Below are 26587 nucleotides of genomic sequence, written 5' to 3'. Positions count from 1 at the left end.
TTGGGGACTGAACTCTATGCAGAGAGCTAAAACAGAGCTGGATGTGTGTGGAGCAGAGTGGGAAGATTAGGAGAGAAGGTTACACAGGACGCTTCTTAAATCACACCTGTGTACTGTGGGAAAAACCACATTCAACTTTACCACCCTTGGAACATCGTGAATATCGCCCTACAGTATAACACGGATCTGACTTTTCTACCATTCAACAAGGATGGCAAATAAACTTGTAATTTTACAGCTGGCAGTGCCGCTACCAGTGATCTCTGTCACTCTTGAGCAATGCTATGAGTCCGGCTTCGTAATGGGCACTTTCTATACGCAGCTCATTTCAGATTAAAATAAATCTGCTGGGTTGTTATTATTATTCTCATAAAACTGAAAGTCTGAGATGTATCAGAGCTAAGGTTTCAACTCCTATCTCCTTAGTTTATATTATAAAACTTTTAGTCTTTCCAGTTCACTTTGGTAGGTATTTGAGAATGTGAGAGGAAAAACAAAATTCTGATATACCTCATTGTTTTATTATAATAAAACTCTAGTCTAATGTATAGGCTCACCAGCTACCATAAATACAAAGCCTCACTGAAAATAGATACTCATCTTAGAGAAGTAGTCAGTTACCTGAAGAAAACTTGAGAGAATCGTCTCCATATAGCCAAATGACTCATTTCACATGAGACTAAACTCTATTGTTTCTTATATAAATAATGAGCTTTCTTTTTTTTTTGGCCAGTGTTTCAGAATATGTATTTTATTCCTTTCTTACCAGTACTTTAGATTAGAAATCCCTAGAGGTATAAGCAAGAATGAATAAAAGCTGTGGGGAAAAGAATATTTTACTTGTGAGACTAGGCCTGCAAGTTAATGGAATCTTAAGATAATAGTCTCCAACTGTGTGTTTACCATCTAGGTTTAGAACCTCAATGGAAGAACAGCTTTGAAATCTATGGCAAGGCTTCATATTCGTAAATAGAACAGAGCCATTTATTTAAAATATATAATTGTATAAAACATTTCAAATACAATCTGTGGTGGGAAAGTGAATAAGACGTCTTATTCACTTTCCCACCACAGATTGTATTTGAAATGTTTTATACAATTATGTATTTTAAATAAATGGCCTTTCATGCTATGGATCTTAGTTACCATAGAAATGGATTCTTTCCTCATAGAACATTGTAGAAAACTCAGATTGGCAGTTTAGTCTTCCTAAACAATTCACTGATTCATTTGATTTTCTAGTGACTAAGAGTTAGGGATTTTTTTCTTTTCCCCTTCTGTTGGGGGAAAAAAAAAAAATCCAGCTTATTGCTGTTTAAAACAATTCATTTAGGAGGTAAATTTTACAGGTGCAAAGATGATTTTGGTCTGACACTTTTCAAGATGGGGAAGAAGTTCTGAAAGTGTAGTAGAAATTTGGAAATTCCAAAGATCTATTGGATGATGGCAAATTATGGATTATTTTCTATTTCCTTTGTTTCTTCTATTCAAAACTCTAAGGTACAAATTAAAAACTGACAGCTGGGGGCTTCCCTGGTGGCACAGTGGTTGAGAATCTGCCTGCCAATGGAGGGAACACGGGTTCGAGCCCTGGTCTGGGAAGATCCCACATGCCGCAGAGCAACTGGGCCCGTGAGCCACAACTACTGAGCCTGCGCGTCTGGAGCCTGTGCTCCGCAACAAGAGAGGCCGCGATAGTGAGAGGCCCGTGCACCACGATGAAGACTGGCCCCCACTTGCTGCAACTAGAGAAAGCCCTGGCACAGAAACGAAGACCCAACACAGCCATAAAAAAAAAAAAAAAAAAAAAACCAAAACAAAACAAAACAAAAAAAACCTGACAGCTGGGAGCTTGAACCTGGGTGCAGAAACTTTCAACACCACCACTCTCTTCCGTCTGTGCTTACCCTCTTTATGAAATTAAATCACGTTTCTGGTCTCTAAAGACTTGAGAACCTGGATCCCTGCTAAAATTCATCTCTTAAATTTGATAAAATGGGGCTTCCCTGGTGGCGCAGTGGTTAAGAGTCTGCCTGCCAATGCAAGGGACACGGGTTTGAGCCCTGGTCTGGGAGGATCCCACGTGCCGCGGAGCGGCTAGGCACATGAGCCACAATTGCTGGGCCTGTGCGTCTGGAGTCTGTGCTCCGCAACGAGAGGGGCCGCGATGGTGAGAGGCCCACGCACCGCGATGAAGAGTGGCCCCCACTTGCCGCAGCGGGAGAGAGCCCTCGTACAGAAACGAAGACCCAACACAGCTAAAAAAATAATAATAAAAAATAAACAAATAAATTTTTAAAAAATTGATAAAATGAATTCTTTTCATAAAGGAATAAAGGATATTGTGATCTTTTATTAATACTATTTACGTGTTTAGCACAATGCCTGACACATAGTTATTACTCAATAAACTGTAGCATAATAGTACTTAACAATATGCTTTATGAATTTAAGAAGCCTATCTTATCTTGTTTAGTCTTTTGACATGATAATTTGACATACTCTACTATTTTATCATCATACACAAGATTATCTGGTAATACTGCTATTTTATCTCTATTATTTTGCATACAATTTCCTATTGCCCATATCTATCTAGAAGAATAACACAAAATCAAGATGGTCAAATCTTTTTTTTTTTTTGGTCAACATCAACTTCAGAGATACCAATTATCTATCACATATGGACAGTAGAATAAATAAAGAGGAAATGCTGATTTTAAAATTCTAGTTTACCTATATATGGCTACTTTTTTCTAATCTGTCCTTCAGAATTGAAGCACTTATATATGTTTAATTATACATAAAACCTATTATTAGGTGCCAATTTAGAAAAATAAAATGAGGTAATAAAAATATCATGGGTAAACATTCATTTTGTCTCCAGCAAATATTCTTCCTAGCTCTTTCAATACATTCATAGAACAAGTTACTGAGTCATCCAGATGAAAATACACAGATATACATGCAGCAAAAAAATTATTCAATTCGACCTCAAATAGAGGGGAAAGTAACCTTTCTCTTCCCTTATTTCTCATCAAGTTCCTTAAAGGAGAAGTCACAATTAGTAGGCATAGAGAACCCGTAAAATCGTCTCTTTCTCTTTCATGGTTTTTCACTGTCCTTTCAGAATACAGGTGCTCCATCATGGACTAAGGTTTGGGAAGTAAATGCAGAAGCTGGTACCAGCCACCCACCCTCCAGTTCCGCAGAAGAGAGAATGAGGGAGCACGTGGAATTGCCCAGCTGTCCACAAGACCCAGATATGTAAATGACTTTCCCAGGAAGTCATGCCTTGTCTATATAATTCACTGGTTCCTGTTGTTCTGCTTTACCAGTAATTTTCCATATTTTCCTCTATTGTCCAACTAACTGATTGAGTCTAAACGAAATTTAGACATTAAATGTTGTCTGAGAGCATCTTTTTCTTTTTTTTAAATCTCTATCTTTTCATTTCTACTTTCTAGGAAAGGCCTTAAAAAAAGAATCCTGCTTCTTATTCTATATGCTCCTGTCTCTACTTGATTGTACATACTGGAGAATGCCTACATTTCATTAAAAAAAACAAAAAAATTACCTTGTCCAAAATAAGCTCCCTTATGCACATTTCGAGCACCTTGGTATCCCAAACTCCTACAGATGACCTGTCCTCCACGCAGTTCCCAGCGGTCGTCACAAACTGTACCCCACTGGCCATCATGGAAAATTTCCACTCTGCCTTCGTGAGGGCCACTACCACCAACCAGTCGAACTGTCTTAGATGGTGCTGTCACAGAAACAAGCAGGGCTTAATTTTACATATATGTACATATTGCTTTTTGCTTTAAAAAAAAAGAAAGCATTGAGCACATTTTTCCAGCAAGTTCAATTATTGGAATAAATATTAAACTTTCTAGCACCACCTATTGGTAAAGAGTTTAATTGCAAACATTGTACCTATTGGTCAGATCTGAAGAGTAAATCTACTCTTTCTTTTTTATAAGTTACATCTATGAAAACACTGCAATGATTTTGTTCCAGTGACTTTAAAATTTTACAGCTACAAGTCTGTGAATGTTATAGAGATTTTACATACTATTTTTAAAAATTTTAACAAAGTGATTGCTTTCTTGACACACTAACACACAAACTGGAACATACATCCAGTGACTTTCAGTGATACAGGAGGTTGAGGAGAAGATATTTGATAATATCATAAACATAAAAATAGACCAAACATCCTGTTCTTTACCAAGAAAAACAAGGTAACTATAATGACAAAATCAATTTTGAAATAGCAAAGATATTCCTTGATATAAGCCCCCTGGATTTTGTCCCAAAGTGTTTTTCTTGTTTTGAAAAAGGATGAGATAGAAATCAGACAACTTTCGTTTATTTTGAGAAATCGCTAAAGCAGTAAACTTTGGGAAGAAATATACCATGTTTACAACAAAGTAATTTTGTTCTGCAATGCCTAAGTAATCAAAATTGCCATATATACAGTAAACTTTTATAAAACTTTGATCATGTGCAGTGATTTACATAAACATGAAATGTCTCTTTCCCATTTTTAAAACCAACATACACATTTTGAACCTAAGAACAGATAAAGCGTGTAAGTAGTATCACAAAAAATTTCACTTAGAGTTAGAAAATTTCTTTAAACAGCCTGAACTATTCTAGTAAGTATTTGTTAAAAAATTATTTGGCTGAAGAACAGAAAAAGGCAAAGACAGAAAATAATTTTTAAAATTTACTTAGTGCTAAATAAAATAAAAATATCCTCTAATAATTAGAAAAGCCAATGAATAAACACAGTTCTATTTAAATATATCTTTTCAAATATGAGTTTGAAGAACACCATAATATAAAAAAGCAAGATGTAATTGTTACAACAGAAATATCTCTGTAATGTGAAAATGGAGTTTTAGTGTATGGGTTTTCAGAACTCAGTTAACTAAAGAAATAGTAACTTTTGTTTTCTAATTTGAGTAAATTTTGTTGGAACAGTAATCCAACAACATGTAAAAAAAAGACAAATAAACAATGTCCTACAAGCCTGACTGAGCCACTCAGAAACATGAAAAGCAAACATGTATTAACATGTAGTATTACAATTATAATTATTTTCTTGATTTGTCCAAAGTATAATTCAGTGCTAAATACTGAATTAATGTAATAATGTCCAGGTGCATAAGCCCTTCCTCACTTAATAAACATGAGTTACAAACATTAAAAACATTTTTAAAAAGGAAAATAATTTGCTATTGCAGTATTCAAACTTCCAATTACTAAGTAAAATACCTGGGTGACCCAATCATTCACTGTAAATGCCTAAGAAAATAGGAAATAATAATCCAGGAATAGATTGTGTAGTTTTAAAACATTAGAGTCATGTAATAGTAACTAGTGCCACTCCCAAATGTTTATTTTTACAGAAGTCACCAAGGTGGACCAGTCTGGTGGCAGGGTCTGATCAGAACCTCACATATTCCAAAACCCGATTTTTGTAGGTTTAGAGGATTTATCTCTTAGTGGCAGACTAATGTTAAACAGACTCTCAGGACTAAATGTCAATTCAATTTACAACCAGAAATGTAATTGCCTCAAAAACGGGAATATCTTTAACTACTTGACAAGGCCATTTTCTCTCTTTGGGCAATCTGCACAAGAAGTCAAATCACAATCAGTGAATTATTCGTTTAATTAATTTATTAATTTACAATGAGACATAGCTATGAGATTTTGCCTCTGGGTTTGGCCAGTGCTCTTTGCTTAACACATTTTTCTTTATATATGTTAATGTATTCCATCAGGTTAGGTGGTTTGACATATCTCTGCTCTGATTCACTGCAGTTTAACTTTCTAAAGGCAATCTTACTATTCTTATTCCCTAGATTTGGAGGAAAGTGTAGAGTACTGATAATTTCTATATATTTTTAAAAGTCTGTGTGTAAAATTAAAATATATAAAATATTTATTACACAAATAGCTCATTCATATTTTTATAAGATACCAGACAAAAAATAAATAAGAGTAGATAATTTACAAAGGTTTTCTAATCTAATCTGAGAAAATAACTTCAAATATAGTGAAAGTTAACAAGTTCAGTAATTTTGTTTTGTTTATTGAAGGCTTATTTTTAAAGGAGGAAGTAAAACATATATTAAATATCTCTGAATAGAGGAATAGCTAAATTAATTATAGTATACATTAGATGGGTAGTTTTAGACTCATTAAACATTCCTGTCAAAAGAATCATATAGAAAATAGAGAAAAATGATAATATAAAATTTAAGTGACTATATTAACATTAATGTTTCATTTTAATGTGCAAAAAAAAATTGATATATAAAAAGATTAGAAGGAAGTATCCAAGCATACTGACAGTGATTTTGTACAGGGGACAGAAATTGAATATAAAATCTTTTTCTTATTTTCTGAAATTATATTATTTTTAAAAGTAAGATTAATTTAATTAAAATAAGTGGTGGCCAGATAGTCACTAATGTCCTTACTGTTTTAAAGGGTCTATGATTCAAGTTAAGCTGAAATTCATAAAATTGAGGGAAAGCACAGCTCAGAATGAGAGATATAGTATAATGTCATTTATATAAAACACAGAAAATACCATCTATCATTTATGTAAACATACATATGCAGTGAATATATAAAAACATGAATAGAAAGAAACATGTAAACTCCATGATAGAAGTTCAACCTGGAAAAGCAAGGGAGGCAGGCATAAATGGGGCTTCATCTGTGCTAGTTAACATGATATTTCTTAAAAGAGAAATATGTGTAGTCCGTATGGTAAAAGGACAACACCTCTAAAATGCGGGTGGTGTGTACATGACTATGTATTAGCTATTTGTTGTAAATGTTCTTCCTTCTTTTCTATTTGAAATCTATTTTATTTAAAGAAGAAACCTATTTTATTTAAAGTCCCATGTTCACAGGGACACTGATGGAGCCATCTATGGGTCCAAAATAAATTATAAAAGTGCTTCATATACAAGTCTCTTCTTGAAAGTTAGGAAAAAATATTATGAATCTACTATGCTTGAGACAGGAAGAGGTCAGGGCACAACCTTTAAAAGAATGACATAGCCATTGAAGACACAACAAACTGGTTAGAACAACTAGGTCCAAGATGGCAGACAAGTTGACTTCTACTAGACCTTGAGCCTCATTATACACTCATTGTAATACATCAGCATACTAAATGACATACCCACAGGCACCATGACGGTTCTGAGGCCAACCATAAAAGGCCAAAAAGTAGGTGATGACCCAATTCCTGGAAATCTCCACTCCGTTCCCAAAACAGTTGGAATAATCCTCCCACTCATTAGCCTATGAAATTGTCCAGCCTATAAAAACTAACCACCCATATTTTGGGGACTCTTGCCTTCTGAGATGCCCCATACACTGTCTATGAAGTGTGTATCTCCCTGAATAAAACTTCTTTTACTTTACTCTGGCTCACTCTTGCATTCTTTCCTGCGCAAAGCCAAGAACCCACACTTGGTGGCAGTCCCAGCGACTCACGCGAGACCTGGGACGTGACCATCCTCTCGTGCCCCACTTTCTTTCCTGCAACAAGCTCTAGTAGACAAAATTTTAATTTGAAAAGCGAAGTCAGGAAGAATGTGGACTATGGGGTGTCTTTGCATTGTGTCTATCACTGCTACTTGAGTGGAAGTAAAGAACTGAGGTTAAAATGTAAAATGACTTTTGAGGAGTGTAGCCACTTCATTTCAATTATTATCACATTGTTTACCTCATGGTCATGCTTTCTTTGTTTTGTATCATTTATTGGAATTAGGATTTAGGGTTAAATTTATTACTCAATAGTAATTATTATATTTGAGTTTCAAATGTAACAAAAATTTTTTTTAAAAAGTCTGGTTGCAAGTTGACCCAGAAGTCCTTGCAATATGGCAAAATTCCTCTAGAAAGGGAACTGATTTTTTAATTTAAGATAATTAGCTTAATGAGGTATTTAGCTATGAAAGGCACATCCTGGTGTGAAATAAAACTCATTTTATGGCAAGACAAGAAAAATTTAAACATAAAAAATTTTCTCTGCCCTTTGGATTCCACTCTCCCTTCTACTGTGCATCGTGTATCTGCCTTATGCATCGACCAGACCTCCCCCATCAGCAGAAATACCTGCTCAACCATAAAGAACAACATTCTCCTAGCATTAGCAAGACAGCTCCTTCAAAGATAACATTCCTTCTTGATCTTGTACGGGATCACATGACTTACCACGATGACCCTTAGATCTGGATCATGTAAACTGTCAATAATACATCATTTGATGTACAGCCCTCTGTCTCAAAAAACTTATATAACTGTGCCTTGACTTCTAATGGGCGGAACAGTTCTCAGACCTGAGATGCTCTTGCTGAGTTATAATCCTCAAATTTGGCCCGAATAAAATTTTCCATTTCTTTCTTAGATTGACTGATTATTATTATTATTTTTTTACACTGGATATCAGATGTTTGGAGAAATAGGTTGAATTTCTTGGAAAAATAATTTAACAGATTTTGAATCTTACTCCAGAAGTCAAAGAAAACAAGTATTTTGGAAGTCCCCAAAAAGGGTAAAGAGGAGAAACCAGAGGGAGAAGATTTCAGTGGAGCAGGGGTATGCAAGGTATTTTGATGGCAGGGGAGAGACTGCGGAGAGCGGCCAGTGAGGAAAATTTGGAGTCTAATCTAGCCAGGAATTTCGACACAGTAAAGTCTAATGTTCAACTTGAAAGTTGTAGACTCTTCTGCTCACATTTTCCTGTTATGAATCAGTCTTCAGTAAAATTCTCTTAGATCCCCAGGTGGAGCTAGGGAACATCCTCAAACGAAGGGCGAGGTGTGGCGCTCACTGCTGGAATGAGTGACGTGGGGGGAACGGAGCGACCACAGATGCATAGGCATGTGAGTTTCCTAGGGCTACGATATTAAATGGTCACAATTTGTGCAGCTTAAAACAACAGAAATTTATTCTCACAGTTCTGGAGGTCAGAAGTCTGAAATCAAGATGTCCACAGGGCTGTTTTCTCTTTGAAGGCTCTGGGGAGAAATCCTTCCTTGCCTTGTCTTAGGTTCTCATGACTCCGGCCAGTCTCAGTGTTCTTTGGCTTGTAACCGAATCACTCTAATCCCTGCCTCTGTCTCCAGGTTTTCACCGCGTCTCTGTGGCCTCTTCTTCTTATAAAAATGTCACTTGTTAGCTTTAGGGCCCACTTGAATCCAACATGACCTCATCTTAGCCTAACTACACCTGCAAAGACCCTACTTCCAAATAAGGTCGCATCCTGAGGTTTCAGGAGCACATGAATTTCTAGAAACCCTATTAAACCCACTATCACAGCCGTGGCAGGGATTTGAATGAGGAGACATGAGGAATACAATTTTTCTGTATTTTCGTCAATCTACTTCAGACAAGAGGCACTGGAATTGCCTTAGAATGTGAGGTTGGTGCTCAAACAATTTTATTTCAATATTAAAGAACTGACCCCCAAGATGTGAAGACTGCAGAATAGCTGGGTAGTAGACATTTGGTTACATTGGAAATTAGTGGCTTAGCAAAGTTAACCATGATGACACTGAACACCCACAGTTCAGTGACTGAATAAAAGATTGAGAATGTGTTGTGTCAAAATAAACTGTACTAAACCTCAGATGATATTGAGTAAATCTATTATAACTTTAAAGTTCTTACTTCGCAGTGGATTAAGCAGGATATGAGTGACAATTCAGGTGAAGCAGGGGATAAGAATAACTGTAGTACCCCAGGAAAGGGTCAGGATCTAGGTTAAGCCACAGTGGGAGATATTTCTGGGACACTTCATGTGCAAGCAAGTAACTGTGCTGTTCTAGGGAATCTCGTCTTGAGATTCACATTGTAGGGCAATGCATGGCCAGAGAAGCCAGGTTAAGGGAGCAAATGATAGGCTGTGAACTGGGAATTCTTTGGTGGTCCAGTGGTTAGGACTCCGTGCTCTCACTGCCAAGGGCCCGGGTTCAATCCCTGGTCAGGGAACTAAGATCCCACAAGTCACCTGGTGCGGCCAAAAAAAAGGCTGGAACCTATAACCTATATTCGGTAAGTGCTTGAATTGGAACAAAAGAAACAATCTTGTATTAGTGTAAGACTACATTTACTGCAGAACAGGAAGCCAGGACCTGGTTCTCTGAAGAAGAAAGCCATTTGGTCCTCCGAGGTCGTGGAGGCAGGGGAAGTGGCGTGTTGGGTCTCTCTACTCCATCTGAACTCCGGCATATAACTGGAGGAATTTCAAATTTTGCTTATGCAAAAGACCTGGCTGGAACCGTATTGATGTGTTTTTTTTTCTTCCTTCTCATTAGCTCTGGTGAGAGTCAGGCTGTAAGTCAGCTGGGATAACTCCTAAACAGGACCAGTGCTAACCACTGGATTCACTACTGATTTAAATCTCTATTTCAATTTACAAGACATATTAGTTATACATACTACAAAGAAACACATGTATTGTGTTAATGGAATACTATACGTTTTTAGCGCCCATTTATGGAATCATATAAAGCTTGAAACACCACATAACTGTCAAGAATGAGCAGCATTTATCTAAGTCAGCTGGAGACATCACTGCTCAGGTACACTCTGCTCTGCTGAAGCCTAGCTCGGCTACTGAGAAAAGGACAGTGAGAGGTTAAACGAGAGACACAATAAAACAAGAGGACATCAAAGCAACCACATTATATTGAAAAAAAATGTTCAAATTGAGCCAGTTACGGAAATAAAGATACAATATTAGCGGGTAGCTTCTTGCCCTTGTGCATATGAGTAATTCTCAATACAATAATGGAGGCTAGGTAAGCATTCTAGAAAGACTATGTTTCTGAGTTAATATACTTGGGGGAAGAGACTGGAGGCAATGGCTGGAATGGGATATGAAGGAAGAAACATAAACTAACAGAGATTAATTGAGAATGCTTTTTGGGAATTTGACCTAATGGAGTTCATATTGTAAGAACTCTTATCTTAAGGTCTTTCAATGATTAGGCCCATTCTAGAAAACCAAATGGCTCTTTACAAATCTCTTTCTCTCCCTTCCTTCTTCCTCTCTCCACACCTTCCGTATGACATATTTGTGATATTTATATATAAAAAATATATAAAGCTAGTTGTGGGAGTGTTGAATGGAGTCACAGTTACAAATAGGGACTTTGGAGATCAATACACCAGGTTTTGTGATTCTGTTCTAACACTTAGTGGTAAGCTTCAGTTTCTAATCTATAAAATGGGAATGATGATAGGACTTACCTCAAAGGCTCTTCTGAAGATCAGATGAGATAACACATTAAAGCCCCTGCATTGGAGAGTAAATATTTTCTAAAAGTTCATTATTATACTTATTTCATGGTTGGAAGAGAAGCCTTTCCTTTGGTCAACTGAATGCTTGGAGAAAGACCAGAATTCATTAAAGGTTGTGCTGAGTCCTCAGCAGAAATCAAATGAAAGACATACAGCTATTTCATATCATTGTATGAGTTTCAAAATAAGACATTTACTCTAAATCCACATCCTAATTACAGTCTTATTGGGTTAAAAGCACAGTAGAAAACACTAACAAATGACACATTAGTAATTGGTATGTTGAGGACAGAACCTCACACAAAGTGTTTCACTGTATGGCCGGAATTCTGTTTGCTTGAAACACATACACTCTCAAGTTAGGGTGAGAACACAGCAAACTATTAGGACAAGCTTTAGAACTTGGTGCAGACTTGTTTTCTCTTTATTATATGTTATTAAATTTGGTGTAATTTGTGCATTTGAACAGGGCATTTCAGCCTCTACTTTTGTCTAAAGAAAAAAGCCTTTCTCCCCTAATTTGGAAAGTTCAGGTTCGTATTTGACACACTTAAGAATCCCTTTGCAGTCTGGGGTGCCAGATAACTGGTGAACCGAATCCCCTGACATTGTCTCCCAGGGTCGCTGGGATCAGGGCCATCAGTGGCAAGTGTGGACCAAGTACTGCTAGAGAAGAAGAGGGCTCCCAGGTGCTGCCTGCCCCCCGGTACAGAATGGGGTAGGAAGTCCTATCCAATTAAACCACAGGCAAAGAGATCCAACTCATCTCCAGATGTTTGCTTTAACTGGCTCGTCATCCGTTGCCAGCTTGCTACTACTGAGGATGATCTGATACCTCTCTGCCCCTTTTTTTCCTGGAGACTTTGGTGTCAAGCCAGCACAGACCCAGAGTACCACTGACAACTCTAATTTGTTTCAACACTTCTCGGAGCTTTTTCATCAGCAGCGTCTTGGGCTCAGACTTTGCTCCTCAGAGCCTGGAACTCCTGTTTTATTAGCCTGACGTTTTGTTCTGACCTCTGTTGACAGCTTCTGGCCTCTGGCGTGCACTCTGTTCAGTCACTCCTTTTATTTATAACTTATGCTCTTTTGCTCGGCTCAAACTCATTGATTTGTGATCTGGTCACACTTGCGTTGCTCTATCTAATGTAAAATCTTATCTGATTCTCCAGCACCTCTTTTTGTCCATGGCATTTATTTAGCTTCTTGCATTTTCATTTGGCTCTCACTCCTGTCCTGATTACAGATTTTAAATGTCTGCATTATACCAGCGAGGAAGAGCAGCTCCGGTTCAGAGAGACCACGACCACTGAGAACTATGCCTTATGAGTGTAAAGCACTTTATAGTATTACAGAGCATCTGCGTACACACAATATCTTATGTGACCCTCACAACAATCCAGTGAGGTAGGCATTACGATGCCCATTTCACTGGGGAATGAATGGAAGTGGGGAGACACATATAGGGACACTACTGAGAATTCTGCTAGAATCTTAATGTTGTGAATCCTGGGACTATGTGTTAAACCTTGAAGGAAAGGAGAGTTGAGAAAATTCAATCTGTTGATTAATAGAGAGACATTCAAAACTAACATGGAATCCCACATTTTTCCTTTTTTTAGTTTGCCTTTTCTTACATTTTCTCCTTTCTCACTGTCAGCCCTTTCTTCACCTACACAAAGTATCTCCAGTTCTACTGAAATATTTCTTTTTCTCCAGGATCTATACTGGATATTTAAAGCATAAAGTACAATGAGTTGTGTTTTAAAAAAAAATTTTTTTTACAGTTTTTATTCAATAACATAACTAGCACACTTAGGAACTTTGTTTTTTACATGTGCTTTTATGCAGCAGGCTGGTGAAAAGAGCATTTTAGACTAAAACAATTTCAGCATTTTTTTTTTTCTTATGATCAAAATATTCTTGCTTGAAACAGCTAGGTATTTTAAGGAAACAAGTTTTGGTCTTTGATTCAAAAATGTTGAATGAACTGCCCCAGCTCCACTTGACCTCACTATAAAACTTGAAAAAAAATATGCCATAAATTGGAGAATAAGAAGACATGAATGTAAACTAAGCAAATCAAAGTCAATTTACCTTTTTTAAAATTCTAAGGAATTTAAAAATCTTGACCTACTCTGAACACCTACGGAGCCCTGTTCCTTCCCCCCATATACCTCTGCTCTATTACATAACTGCCTGTTTCCATGTCTATGTCTTTCTGGGACAATTAGTTCAGGAAGTCCAGGGACAACAGCTATCTTATTAGCTGTTAAGTCCAGCTCCAGGAGGTACACAATAAACATATGCTGAATGAACAAATGGATTCTTTTATGGCATCCCTATCTCTGGTTGAGACTGGTATTTTTGAGGGTAAAGAATGCACATATAATCGGTATCCATGAGATTTCTCCTGGAACCCGATGGGTTCAGGAGACACTAGATGAGTGGGTGGCAGAGGGCTCCTGGCCTGGCTCGGAGGAAGGTAGGAACAGCCCCCCAGTCAGTACATGGGAGGCATCCCAGCTCAGGACGGTGGTGATGGTGGGGTGCTGGAGTGGGGAGAGGTATGAGCAGGGGAGCAGAGACCCAAACAGTACCAAGGACCAGGAGAGGAAGGCATGCGGAAGCCGGGCACCACTCGGGAACCAAGGTTGTTTGGAGGAGCCACAAAGGGATCTTGGAATCAGTTGTGCTGTGACTTGTCCAGAGGTGAAGGTCCTTTTAGTGAGATGGTAGCACAGGGTGTCCCGCCCAACCCACCTGATCTTCAAAGGGGCCTGCCCTAATACGATCAGGGAGTTATGCTGGTCCTGACACATACATAAAAGAGGAAATAAGAATGAAATTAGAACATTCTCTAACACCATATGCAAAAATTAACTCAAAATGGCTTAAAGACCTAAATGTAAGACTAGATACTATAAAACTCTTAGAGGAAATCACAGGGAGAACACTCTCTGACATAAATCACAGCAAGATGTGATAGATCTTTTCTGATCTATCTCCTAGAGTAATGAAAATAAAAACAAAAATAAACAAATGGGACCTAATTAAACTTAAAAGCTTTTGCACAGCAAAGGCACCCATAAACAAAATGAAAAGAAAACCCACAGAATGGGAGAAAATATTTGCAAACGAAGTGACTGACAAGGGATTAATCTCCAAAATATACAAACAGCTCATGCAGCTCAATATCAAAAAAACAAACAACCCAATCAAAAAATGGGTGGAAGATCTAAATAAACATTTCTCCAAAGAGGACATACAGATGGCCAAGAGGCACATGAAAAGATGCTCAACATTGCTAATTATTAGAGAAATGCAAATCAAAACTATAATGAGGTATCACCTCACACCAGTCAGAATGGCCATCATTAAAAAATCTACAAACAATAAATGCTGTAGAGGGTATGGAGAAGAGGGAACCCTCCTACACTGTTGGTGGGAATGTAAATTTGTACAGCCACTATGGAGAACAGTATGGAGGTTCCTTTAAAAACTAAAAATAGAGCTACCATATGATCCGGCAATCCCACTCTTGGACATATATCCTGAGAAAACCATAATTCGAAAAGATACATGTACCCCGATGTTCATTGCAGCACTATTTACAATAGCCAGGACATGGAAGCAACCTAAATGTCCATCGACAGAGGAATGGATAAAGAAGATGTGGTATATATATACAATAAAATATTAGTCAGCCATAAAAAAGAACGAAATAATGCCATTTGCAGTGACATGGATTGACCTAGAGATTGTCATACTGAGTGAAGTAAGTCAGAGAGAGAAAGACAAAGATCATATAAGTGATATCGCTTATATGTGGAATCTTAAAAAATGGTACAAATGAACCTATTTACAAAACAGAAATAGAGTCACAGACGTGGAAAACAAAGTTGTGGTTACCAAGGGGGAAGGGGGGTATAAATTTCAAGATTGGGATTGACATATACACACTATTATATACAAAATAGATAACTAATAATAACTTACTGTATAGCACAGGGAACTCTACTCAGTACTCTGTAATGACCTATATGGGAATAGAATCTAAAAAAGAGTGGATATATGTATACGTATAACTAGTTCACTTTGCTATACAGCAGAAACCAATACAACACTGTAAATCAACTATACTCTAATAAAAATGAATTTAAAAAAGCTGAACCAAAAAAAAATAAAAGAGGAAATCAATGATTATTTTTGTTATATTTAAACCATGCTTGAAAAATATTTTTTAAAAATACAGCAAAATAATTCAATATAAATTTTCATATACCAGAATTAATTGAATATGTGGGGAATCAGGCACTTTCACAGGGAACAAATTGGTACAACCTTTTGGGAGCCATTTGCAAGAATCCATCAAATTGTAAAATGCACGTCACCTTTGAACTATTGATTCTACTGCTAGCAAATTCTCTATTAAAAAATATTCCCACAAGATCATGTAAAAGAGTGCTGAATGTAGCATTGTTTCTTAAAGCCAAGCTAAAGCAAAGAAAAATCATCAAGTGTTCATGACTAGGGAATTGAATGATACATTCCGCTAATTATGGTAGCGCTATATAATGGAATAGTGTGTAGCCACTGAGAGAAAAGAGCCACATATACTGCCATAGCAGATGATTGGCATATTGACTTAAATAAGGAGAAAACAGAACGCACTGTATAGATGTTTCTGTATTTGATTCTTTCCGACTTTTTAAAACATTATGGAATTATATACTCTCCATGAGGGGCTGGGTACATGGAGAGGAATCTGGAGGCGATGTACACACACACACATTTACACACAGAAATCTCTCTTAATACTTCCTCAAAGAAAGCAAGCACGTAAACTTCAAAACAGCCATGAAAATATCTGTAACTGAAAACATATCTGAACGTATCTGAAAAAAAAAAAAATTCAAAGCATTTGATCACCTCAGGTAACAAAAGACAGTGTAGGTGTTAGATTAACAGGCTACAAAATAAAGATGTCCCTTATTTGCCAAGTTTAACCAGAGTCAAGGTGAAGAAGCTCAGAGAAAGTCTCAGGAAAAGGAGATAAAGAAGAACCAAAAAGGAGATAAAGAAGAACCAAAGATAAAGATGAAGGTAGAGATAAAGATAGAAATAAACTTGCAGATAGGGAAGAGTTACACAGGAGCTCAGTGAAAATAAATGGAGTGACAAGGAGAAAGGAGAAGAAATGGAATAAAAAGTAAAACAGCAGATCAAAGTGATCACATCAAAGAATAAATGGACACAAAGGAGAATTTTTCCTATTGTTTCTATTATCTTAATATAATAATAACAACAATAATAATCATTGACTAACACTAAAGCACTTTGAGGAGATACACAATACTCAGTGTTGTTCAATTTAGGGGCAAACACACTTCAACAATGCAACAATTATGAAAACAACTGTAGAAAGCATCATGTGGTTACACCGTACTTAAATGGTTGGCATTCACATTGGTGACCCTAAGTTGCCTAAATGTGGCATCAACACAGTGTATGAGGTAAAAATAATTATTTTTACTAAGACAGAGAAACTGGTACTGCATTTTTTTAAACAATAATTGCAACTGAAAACTGCTAGATTTGGGATCCATTAAAGGATTTGCAAAAATCTGTCTAAAACAGACCCCTGATGGGTAAAGATTATGATAGCTGTGTGTGTATCACTTATTCTCTCTCTCTCTCACACACACACACACACACACACACATTACATGCAGCTCCAACTGGGAACACAGAGGAGGAACCCTTGGTTTCTGAGAAATCAAGTGTGGATTCCTCATTCCCTTTCAAAATCCTTTCATTATATCTGGTAGATTTGGCCTAGACACACAACCATTGACTTATGGCACTGTGACTACTGAAGATATCTCATCTAATATTTAGTTTTCAAGATCCAATTTACAGATTCTCTACATTGGAACATGAGGTCAGCGTTCCATCCACAGAGATCCCTGCTGTGAAATCTATTCTGTTGCAGTTTTGAAGGTCTGGGATATCGAATACCACTTTTCAAGTTTTTATCAAAACAAAACAAAACACACAAAAATACCCCAGCTGTCAGAGAATTCATCTGTTCTTAGATTGTTCAAATTCTTATATGTAACATTTCAGTTATTTCAGTTAGTAGGTAGGGAGGCTGTATTGTTTCTATTCATATGCTTGATTTTCTTTCAGCAGATTGAAATTGGCTTGAAAATTGAACAATTTTCTATGTGAAATTTTTAGAAAATTACACTCATCACAAAAACTAAATACAAATGGGTAATGAGATTTAGAGTAGTATAATTTAATCTATTTGTTTTACACCATTTAGCACAGTTTATTTGTAGAAAACTGTGGCTGACTTCCAGAGAATCCCCAGGGATCAACACTGAAGTTCTCAACCTTTGCCTCAAGCCCAGACCACCACTATCACAAGCTTGTTTATTACAAAGGCACACACAAAAAACCAAGAAACCGTAAACTTACTTAGCATGCTTCCACTCCCTTTTTCCCCCTTCTGGCCTTTTTGTCCAGAATTTCCTTTAAAAAAATAAAAATAAATAAAAGGAAAAAAATTTTTTTTAATGTAGGCAATTCACAGTGCTTGAAAAGGAGACAGAGCAACACAAGGTCATCTAGAATAACAATGTATAACAACCTACAGATTTTCAGACATAATAATGTTGTTGATGATGATGATGATAATAATAATAATAATAGCTATCATTTTAGAAACCCTCTTATGAACTTAGCATTTTATGGGTAGGTCCTTTACATACATTATCTCAGATTACTTACCAGGACATTAAATGTTCCATTTTCCTAAAGTAGGCAAAACTGAGGTGTAAGCAGTTTGTTTGGGATTATTCACGCTCCTTTTTCTCCTCCTTCTTTGTGTCTTCCTCCCTCTCCCAGAAAGCCTGGTATCCTCCATCTCATCCCAAACCTTGTTTTTCCCTTCCCATTACAATTTGTCTGCCTTGTTTTCTATTTCTTTTGTGTGAAGCCTAGCAAAGATGGAGCTGTGAATGAATTTCTGAGAGTGGTGAGATCCCAATTACCTCAGTCTTGTGGGAAGCTGGGAAGGTGTGAGGGGTGTCTAAACCTCTAGATAGTTACTTTTGGCTTCGAGAAAGCTCATTCACATACTTTAGAGGTGTGCTACAGACCCTGTGCTAATAAGGGTCAGGATCTTATATGGAAACGTTGTTAAGACCCTGCTCTTTGCTAATGGGTTGCTATTTCACCTAAGGTTAGTAAAACTATATCCAGAGGTTAAGCACTTAGTACCAACAAGAGAATTCAAAGATGACAATTGCATCTCACTAGAGGGGTGCTGTTCTCACATACCGATTCTTCTTCCAAGAGTCATCAGATATGTCTTGTAAGTAATCACCTTCCTGGCATAAAGGCAGGACTGATCATAGAGCCATCTATCTCTAAGTCAAAATCTTCATTAATGTTCTTGATTTCCTCCAACAAAATCAAGGACTGTTCTCTTTTCATCCAAGAGCTCAAAGGGCATAGTTCAAAGATCATGAGCTTTGGAATAATAACAATAATTTTAAATTCTCTTGTGTTGAATTATTTTGCTCTGCCACTTATTAGGTATGTGGCTCAGAACAAGTCTGTAAACCTTTCTGAGCTGAAGTTTATTCTTCTTTCAAATGAAAAAATAGTACCTTCCATTGCAAACTTGCCTTGGAAATTAGCAACAATGTTTATAAAGGGCCTTGCTCTTAAGAGATGCATGTAAGAGATGGTAGCTCTTATTTGTTTTACAACATCACTTAGCTAGAACTGTCTCTGTGATTTTATTTTCAGTGAATGAGAGGATTTTTTCATTCCATTTCACTTTTTTATGGCACAATTATTTTACATTTTATTTTGCAGTTTTAATCATTATTTTGTTGGTTTTTTTGGTCTGTTTCTCTAGCTTACTTTGCCTCATCCATGCTTTGTTTTCGAACACTTGTCCTTATTCACCTCTTACAGAAGATTTTTTTGATCCCCAATTTACCAGATTAAAAAAAATACAAAATAATGTGTGATGAGTAACACGAAAATTGAGATTTAGCACTTAAAAACTGAAGTTATTTCCAATTAAAATTTTATTTTGAAATGCCAACCATTCCTTATCACAGTATAATAGTCTCTAATTGCTTTGCATATATGATTATACTCTACACCATTAAATTCATTTTTTAATTGTGATTCAGTCATTTCAGGTAATATTAAATTGACAAGAATTATTAATTTAGCACAAAGTACCTAAAACCTTTTCTATTTTTTTTTTTTGATGGTAGGCTTTTATGAGATATAATACCAAAGTTTTAGCTTTCCTCAAGAGGAAAAATCTAAGATATTAAACAAAAATGGGGGGGGGGGTGGTTAAAATGGTATAACTGATCAGTTCTAATTCTTTTCAGAGAAGATAATATAATAAACAAGCTTAATTTTATCATTCTAGCGTTTTTATCAGATTTAGAAAATAATTGTAAAATTACTCTGGGAAGTCTTTTCATGTTGTAGTTTGTCTTGGGTATTTTATTTTTTAAATAAATTTATTTATTTATTTTTGGCTGAGTTGGGTCTTTGTTGCTGTGTGTGGGCTTTCTCTAGTTGCAGCGAGCGGGGTCTACTCTTCATTGTGGTGCGGGGGCTTCTCATTGTGGTGGCTTCTCTTGTTGTGGTGCACGGGCTCTAGGCGTGCGGGCTTCAGTAGTTGTGGCACATGGCCTCACTAGTTGTGGCTCGCGGGCTCTAGAGTGCTGGCTCAGTAGTTGTGGTGCAGGGGCTTAGTTGCTCCGCGGCATGTGGGATCTTCCCGGGCCAGGGCTCGAACCTGTGTCCCCTGCATTGGCAGGCAGATTCTTAACCACTGTGCCACCAGGGAAGTCCCTGTCTTAGGTATTTTAACGATACCTTGATCTCTGTTCAAGCCAGAGATCTGAACAAATGACCCACTTTTCTTCTTATAAATAAAAAAAAAAAAAAATGTTTTATGTCATTTTAGCATGATTCAGAGATTTCCTCACAGACGACACTTGGAAATCTTTTCTCACACTTGAACACATTAAAAACATCCTTTCTAGAGAACAGGGATTCCTCCCTCCTTCATAATGACACCTTAGGCTAAAAACGAGCCCAAGGGCTTTGTCAAAACCTGGAGTTAACCACCTCCTGTCAGATATGTCACTCTTCTGTCAAAAATAAAGAACTAATATTTCTGAAAGCCACTGAAAAGTAAGTAGATGGCATGTAATATACCACCACTCTAACTTTAAATATCAATATAAGAGGAGGTATTTTCAATAGCGTCATTGTGACTTCAAGCATTCTCAGAGCCTCTGCCATGAGCAAGGCACTGGGTTCCTCATTTTCACACACAGGCACACTTAGCCCAGCCCAACTCTTTTCAGCTACTTCAACTCAGATGTGACATCTTCCCTCCTCTGCCTAATGGTTCTTCCTATTTCCTGAATTCTTCACCTTCCACCTTCTTCTTAACCTTCCACAATCTTTTTAACCCTTCTTTCCTCTGTATCTTCAACAACTTCTCTATTTTACCTTGCTGTCAGCATTTAAATAGTATTCAAATTCACTTTCAAAGAAAAAACAAAATCAAATGAAAAAGCCGATCTCTTCCTCCCCCTCTGCAGAGCCAGACTGCTCTACCCCGCTGTCTACTAGCCTCACCACCAGGCACCCCTGGGCGTTCCCCAATCTGGCTTCCACCCCACTCCACCCGGCCCCACCAAAACTGCTCTCAATAAAGGCAACATCCTCACGGCAACAAATGGAAAGAGGTTTCTGTAGGCTGCATCTTACTTGACCAACTTTTGAAACTCCTTTGGGTTTTTTTCACCCCACCTTCTCTGGGTTTTCTTCCTCACTCTGGCTGCTTTGCTTTTTCTGCTCAGTCTGTACTTCTGGAACCACTCAAGGCTTTATCCTAGGCTCCTTCTCTTCTCACTGTTGCCTACCCGTAAAATATTACCAAAATCAATGATTATTAAAATTCATTGACTTCAATGAACATTTATACGAGCATAGCTACAACTTTGTCTTTCTACCTCTGGCTTCCCCTCTGAGTTCCAAACCCATATATTCGACTATAAATATCTCCATGAATGGCACAGAGTGTTCGATAGCTGTTTGTCAAATAAATAAAGGAATTCGTTGTGGTCTATAGTTTTAGACATTCCTAAGAAAGACCATAACTCACCCTTAGAATCAGACTTTGAATGGACTCCAAGAGTCTAACCGGAGAGAAGCACATTATTTACATTGCTGGAAAACCTAGTTCATTTAATGAGGTTCTATTCAGAGTACTCTAGGGGTTTTGAAGATATGTAAGGTTACACTTCAATTAAATCCTCCGAACTCTCTGCAGTAAATCTGTCGGATGGTAAATGCTCTATAGATCTGCCATGGATCAAGAAGAAAGTCTTCCCTTTCTCTTCTTATATTTGTACACTTTATCAGTTAAGGACTGTGTCTTATTTACTTCTCATTTCCCTGCACCAAGCATTGTCCCTTGTATATATATATATTGAGTACTTAATACATGTGGAAGGAAGAGGGCAGGGTGGGGAAGAAAAGGAGAGCAGGAGAGAAAATAGAGAATAAATAGGGCTGCTCTTTCCTAATCTTTTTGCTTTGAAATCACTTTGCTTTGATTATCACTCAGATAGTCCAGGCTGGGTCATTAATTAGAAAATGACAATTAGTAGATTTTATTTCTAATTTTATTACCCTCTTTGGACTCTTGTAGAGGAAGAATGCATTCACTGTTTTAATCTGCAGTATAACTAAACTAGTACCAGGCACTGCTGCTCATATTTCTACCAAATTTGAGTCTTCTAATAAGGAAGTAATATCCTGAGAATATCTTTTGTCAAGGGATTTATTACCTCTACCCCTGCTTTCATTTTTACAGTCTCTCTTTCTCCAGTTTTCTTCACCTGAAGATGTGGCTCTCAAAGTGTGGTCCCTGATCAGCATCGCCACTGCCACCTGGAAACTTGTGAGGAGTCAACATTCTCAGCGAGCCCGACCCCTAACCTATTGTATCAGAAAGTCCTCCGGGGGTGGAGCCCGGTAAGCTGTTTTAACAGGCCCTACAGGTGATTCTAATGTCTGCTAAAGTTTGAGAACCACAGATGTAAAGAAATTCTGTGCATCTTTAGGCCAGCTCTAACACGACTTTCTTTGTAACATCTTGTCCTGCTCTACTTTCTACTTCCACAGCTTCCAGCTTCCATTACTTTTGTCCCACTTTCCAAATGTTTTATTACTTACCACTTGGTAATACAGCTAATTGGTTCGCATTTTTCTGTGCCCTGCTCTCTTCTAAAATCTCGGTGTACAGTTCACAATTCAAGCTTAGGCTAGCGGCATAAGGAGTAGAAATAATATCATCATGTATGTAAACTGTAAAGGGCCCGCACATCATGGTGATTACTAAGTACTAATATACAGTAGCAGGCAGGTTCTCTTGCAAAGGATAGGATTGCAGGTCTGCCTGTATTTTGCTAACTGTAACTTAACAGGGTTTGGCGGTTTTGGTTAAAGGGGTGTTAATACTTTGCTTGTTTGTTTTTCTCTGCCAGTCTTTCCATTCTCTTTATTCTGAGATAGATACCATTCTTCATGGTGATTTATAGTGGTGTGCAGTTGATAGATCCTCTGCTGTGTTTTTATATTGAACTATTTTCCTTCTGGACATAGAAACTTTCCTCAGGTGGGCAGAAATCAGTTTCAAAATGTTTCAGATCACAGAATAAACTACATGTGAGTGCTGCTATTCATACTATGATGACCATTGTTTTTGTTATCTAAGGAGTTGAAAGGAATATCTATGATCTGGTGTTTATTTTACATATTCTGTGAAGAAAATATGCATTATCATAATACCTGGCCTCCCGGTCTTCCCCACTGATCCTGGGAATCCTCGACTTCCAGGAAAACCAATGGATCCCCGATCACCTTTAAGACCTGGAGGACCTACACGGTAAATGAAAAAAAAACAACCCAAAAAACAGTGGTAATAATTCATTTTGCATAAAGATTTGAGAGAATAACAAAACAATCTAATTTCACTAATGGATATGAAAGAGGTGAATCTCCAAATGGAGGAATAATGTCTTTCCTAAAATTTCACGTGTAAAAATTGATAGATAACAGTAACAGTAAGTAGAAACATTAGTGCATTTAGTACACTGTAGATATTCAATATGTAACGTACTGTCACTACAAATAAAAACACACAAGGAAAAAATAATCTTAGAGTTTTAACTGGAAGGCTTATATAGTCTAATCAGGAATCTTCAAATGGCAGAATTTTGCTATAGCTGAAATGATAACTTTGAAATGTAAGCTAAAAATTGGATTTTTAAGATTTGTCCCAGAAAAATCACAAGTCAAGCAATGAGAAGTATCAAAGAATATTTATTAAAAAAATACTGAGGTCCTAGTGCAGGAATATATTACTCTATCTCTCATGCTCTTGTTTTTACATACTCCATTGTAATCCCAAACAATAATGTAGCCATATGTGTGTGTGTGTGTCCCAGGCACAGGGAAAGTATTCAGTAAACATTTTTTAAAGTAAAAGGTCAAGTAATTCTCCTTGGCATGCTTCCAAGGAAATGCCATGCTGAAATGAATTTCTATTATATTATTTGAGATAAAGCACAGTTTAACATAATATCCACCCCAGTACATAAGTAACAATTGTAATATATTTAATGTACTGATTATTTAATACTACTAAGCACTTATATCTTCTCAGATTTTCATATCATGGTTTCGAGTCAAGCTGAGTTTAGTGGGCTCAATTGCATGTATAGGTATTTTTTGTTTGTTTGTTTTTGTTTTGTTTTGTTTTTTTGGTACAGGGTTTCTTTTGTCTTTTCTTTAAACACTCCCATTGTAATATTTATTTATTTATTTGTTTGGCTGCACCAGGTCTTAGTTGCGGCACATGGGATCTTTTAGTTGTGGCATGTGGGATCTTTAGTTGAGGCACGTGAACTCTTAGTTGCAGCATGTGGGATCTAGTTCCAAGACCAGGGATCAAACCTGGGCCCCCTGCATTGGGAGCACGGAGTCTTAGCCACTGGACCACCAGGGAAGTCCCTATAGGTGGGATTTTAGTAAACCTGCTTGAATCAGGAAGTAGAATTATCAAGACCGTCCATCATATACTTTTAACTTCCTGATTCCCTACCAAACATGGGGCAAATAGGCAATCTTGCAAAGAACAAAACAGAATGCAGCAATTAGGTAGGAGAGATGCCTAGTAACTTGAATATTTTTGCTGCAGTGCACCAAATCAAACGGCAACCTAATAATCTAAAAGAGTCAATTTATCACTCTAACAATGAAATCTACCTCTCTTTTTTGAGGGGCCAGATAATGCCTATTTGTGTATATGAGCAATACCAACAGCAGCAGACTAAACCCTCACTTAAAGAATCAAAGCAGCTTTGCAACGGTATCTGTCTATGGTAGTAACAAAAGCTGAAGCTTTTAAATCCCTCTTTCTATTTGATTCCGAAACAGCTACAAAAGATGTTCCCAAGATGAAGCTTTGGAAGGCAAGTTGTAGCCCAGACTGAACTTTTAGGGTTGAGTTATAAAGCTTTGACAATTGCAATTTGTAATGGAGGAGCTGACAGACCTTTGACAATAGCCGCTCTGGCAGATAATATAACACTGGTTACTTCCTCTGCTTATGACATTAATGCACCATTGCTAAGATCTGCTGGGTGCGAGTCAAGTAGAAAGACTTTTCTGAATAAAGAATCTTACCTGGTATTACTTTCAAAGGCAAACCAACAATTTATATATATATATATATATATATATATATATATATATATATATATATATATATATATAAAGAATTTTAAAAGCTTTCTTTTTTTAAGGTAAACTTTATATATTGGCTTTTTAAGCACTATGATGTAAAGGGCAGGCATGTGTCAAATTCATGCTTTTCATTTTTAAAAATTGTTTTTCTGATGTAACCTGGGCTGGTTGATACATTGATCAGAAAGAAGAACAGTTTATATAATCAAAAGACAGAAAAATAAGATCAAGTCCCTGGTATTTAGACATTTTTTTGGCAGCACAAACTATTCTAGTTACCATTAGACTGAGCAGTATACTCCCAACCTTCAAAAAGTGTGCAGGTATTTGATTTCTAGCCGTGAATACCATCACGATCATGTTACTGTTATTATCTTTATTTTTTTGAGAGCAAAGAAAGTTCATGCTCCTTTTCTTTTTCTGTCTTCTATTACTGTCTTTCAAAATATTGCTTTCAAGATTACAGAAGAAAATAATTTGAAACAATTTTGCTCTAAGTAAGATACAGAGTGGCTGACGGCAAAGGGAAAAGTCATCTGTATTCCAGTCAGGATTTACACTGAGATTGCATAGGTTTAAGCAGATGAATTCCAGTTAAGGACTATATAAGGAGTATATAATCCAATTTGCCTTTGATTTACATTAGTTGTTTTTTTTTTTTTTTGTATCTTAAAAACCAGGTAACCTCCAAATATATTCAACGTGAAGATGGTTTTCATATTTTCCTTCACATGTGACCTAAAACTAGGTCGGCCAAATACTGTTTGCAGTCAGTGATATGGACAACACTCTCTAGACTTACGAACAACCCCATGTTGTTAAAACACTTAACTTTCTTTAAAAATCAAGAGTCACTGCTTACCATTCAGAACATGATAGTGATTAGGCTACCAAAACATTTGATATCCCCTCAACACACACACATACACATGCAGACACACACACACACACACACACACACACACGCCACACAGGGAACCAGTCAAATAACTCATTCCCCCTACACACATACACAGATGTACATTACCTAGCCCTGCAGTATATGATGGAGTAGTTACCATACCTACTGGACCTGGAATGCCTCGTGGACCAACTTCTCCAGTGGGACCTCTATCTCCTTTTTCACCTGGAGGTCCAGGAGGACCTTTAAAAAATAAATGACAATTACTGATCATAGGCTTAAAGCATAGGTAAAATAGATTTGTCATTTGTCAAGACAGTTACATAGGTAAATCCAAAGGCTCTTATTTGTTGCACAATTACACAGAATGAATAGACTAACCTTCCTGAATGGAAGCATACCCTGCTACTGAGTAGTGCAATGAGATAGCTCTAAATTAGACAACCTAATTATGGACTAAAT

At 37.0% G+C, this 26587-nt stretch overlaps 1 protein-coding gene across 6 annotated transcripts in view; it reads right to left on the bottom strand.

The window, feature by feature from the left end:
* The window catches only part of MSR1 (macrophage scavenger receptor 1), an 84540-nt gene that overhangs the window by 6268 nt on the left and 51685 nt on the right, over window positions 1-26587 (bottom strand). For 3 of the 6 annotated variants that reach the window (XM_059909326.1, XM_059909327.1, XM_059909328.1), the window contains 4 exons: window positions 26288-26368; window positions 23266-23355; window positions 17833-17886; window positions 3578-3766 (listed from right to left, as the gene is read on the bottom strand). In XM_059909326.1, the coding sequence (XP_059765309.1) occupies window positions 3578-3766; window positions 17833-17886; window positions 23266-23355; window positions 26288-26368 (414 nt within the window). Of the gene's footprint in view, window positions 1-3577; window positions 3767-13243; window positions 14160-15353; window positions 15403-17832; window positions 17887-23265; window positions 23356-26287; window positions 26369-26587 lie in introns of those variants that run through there. The other 3 variants (XM_059909331.1, XM_059909330.1, XM_059909329.1) reach the window with 3 other exon arrangements.

Source organism: Balaenoptera ricei, chromosome 21, assembly GCF_028023285.1.
Source record: "Balaenoptera ricei isolate mBalRic1 chromosome 21, mBalRic1.hap2, whole genome shotgun sequence".
In the NCBI taxonomy this organism is placed as follows: domain Eukaryota; kingdom Metazoa; phylum Chordata; class Mammalia; order Artiodactyla; family Balaenopteridae; genus Balaenoptera; species Balaenoptera ricei.
The sequence above is the reverse complement of the archived record's forward strand: the minus strand, read 5'-3'. Positions and strand labels throughout refer to the sequence as shown.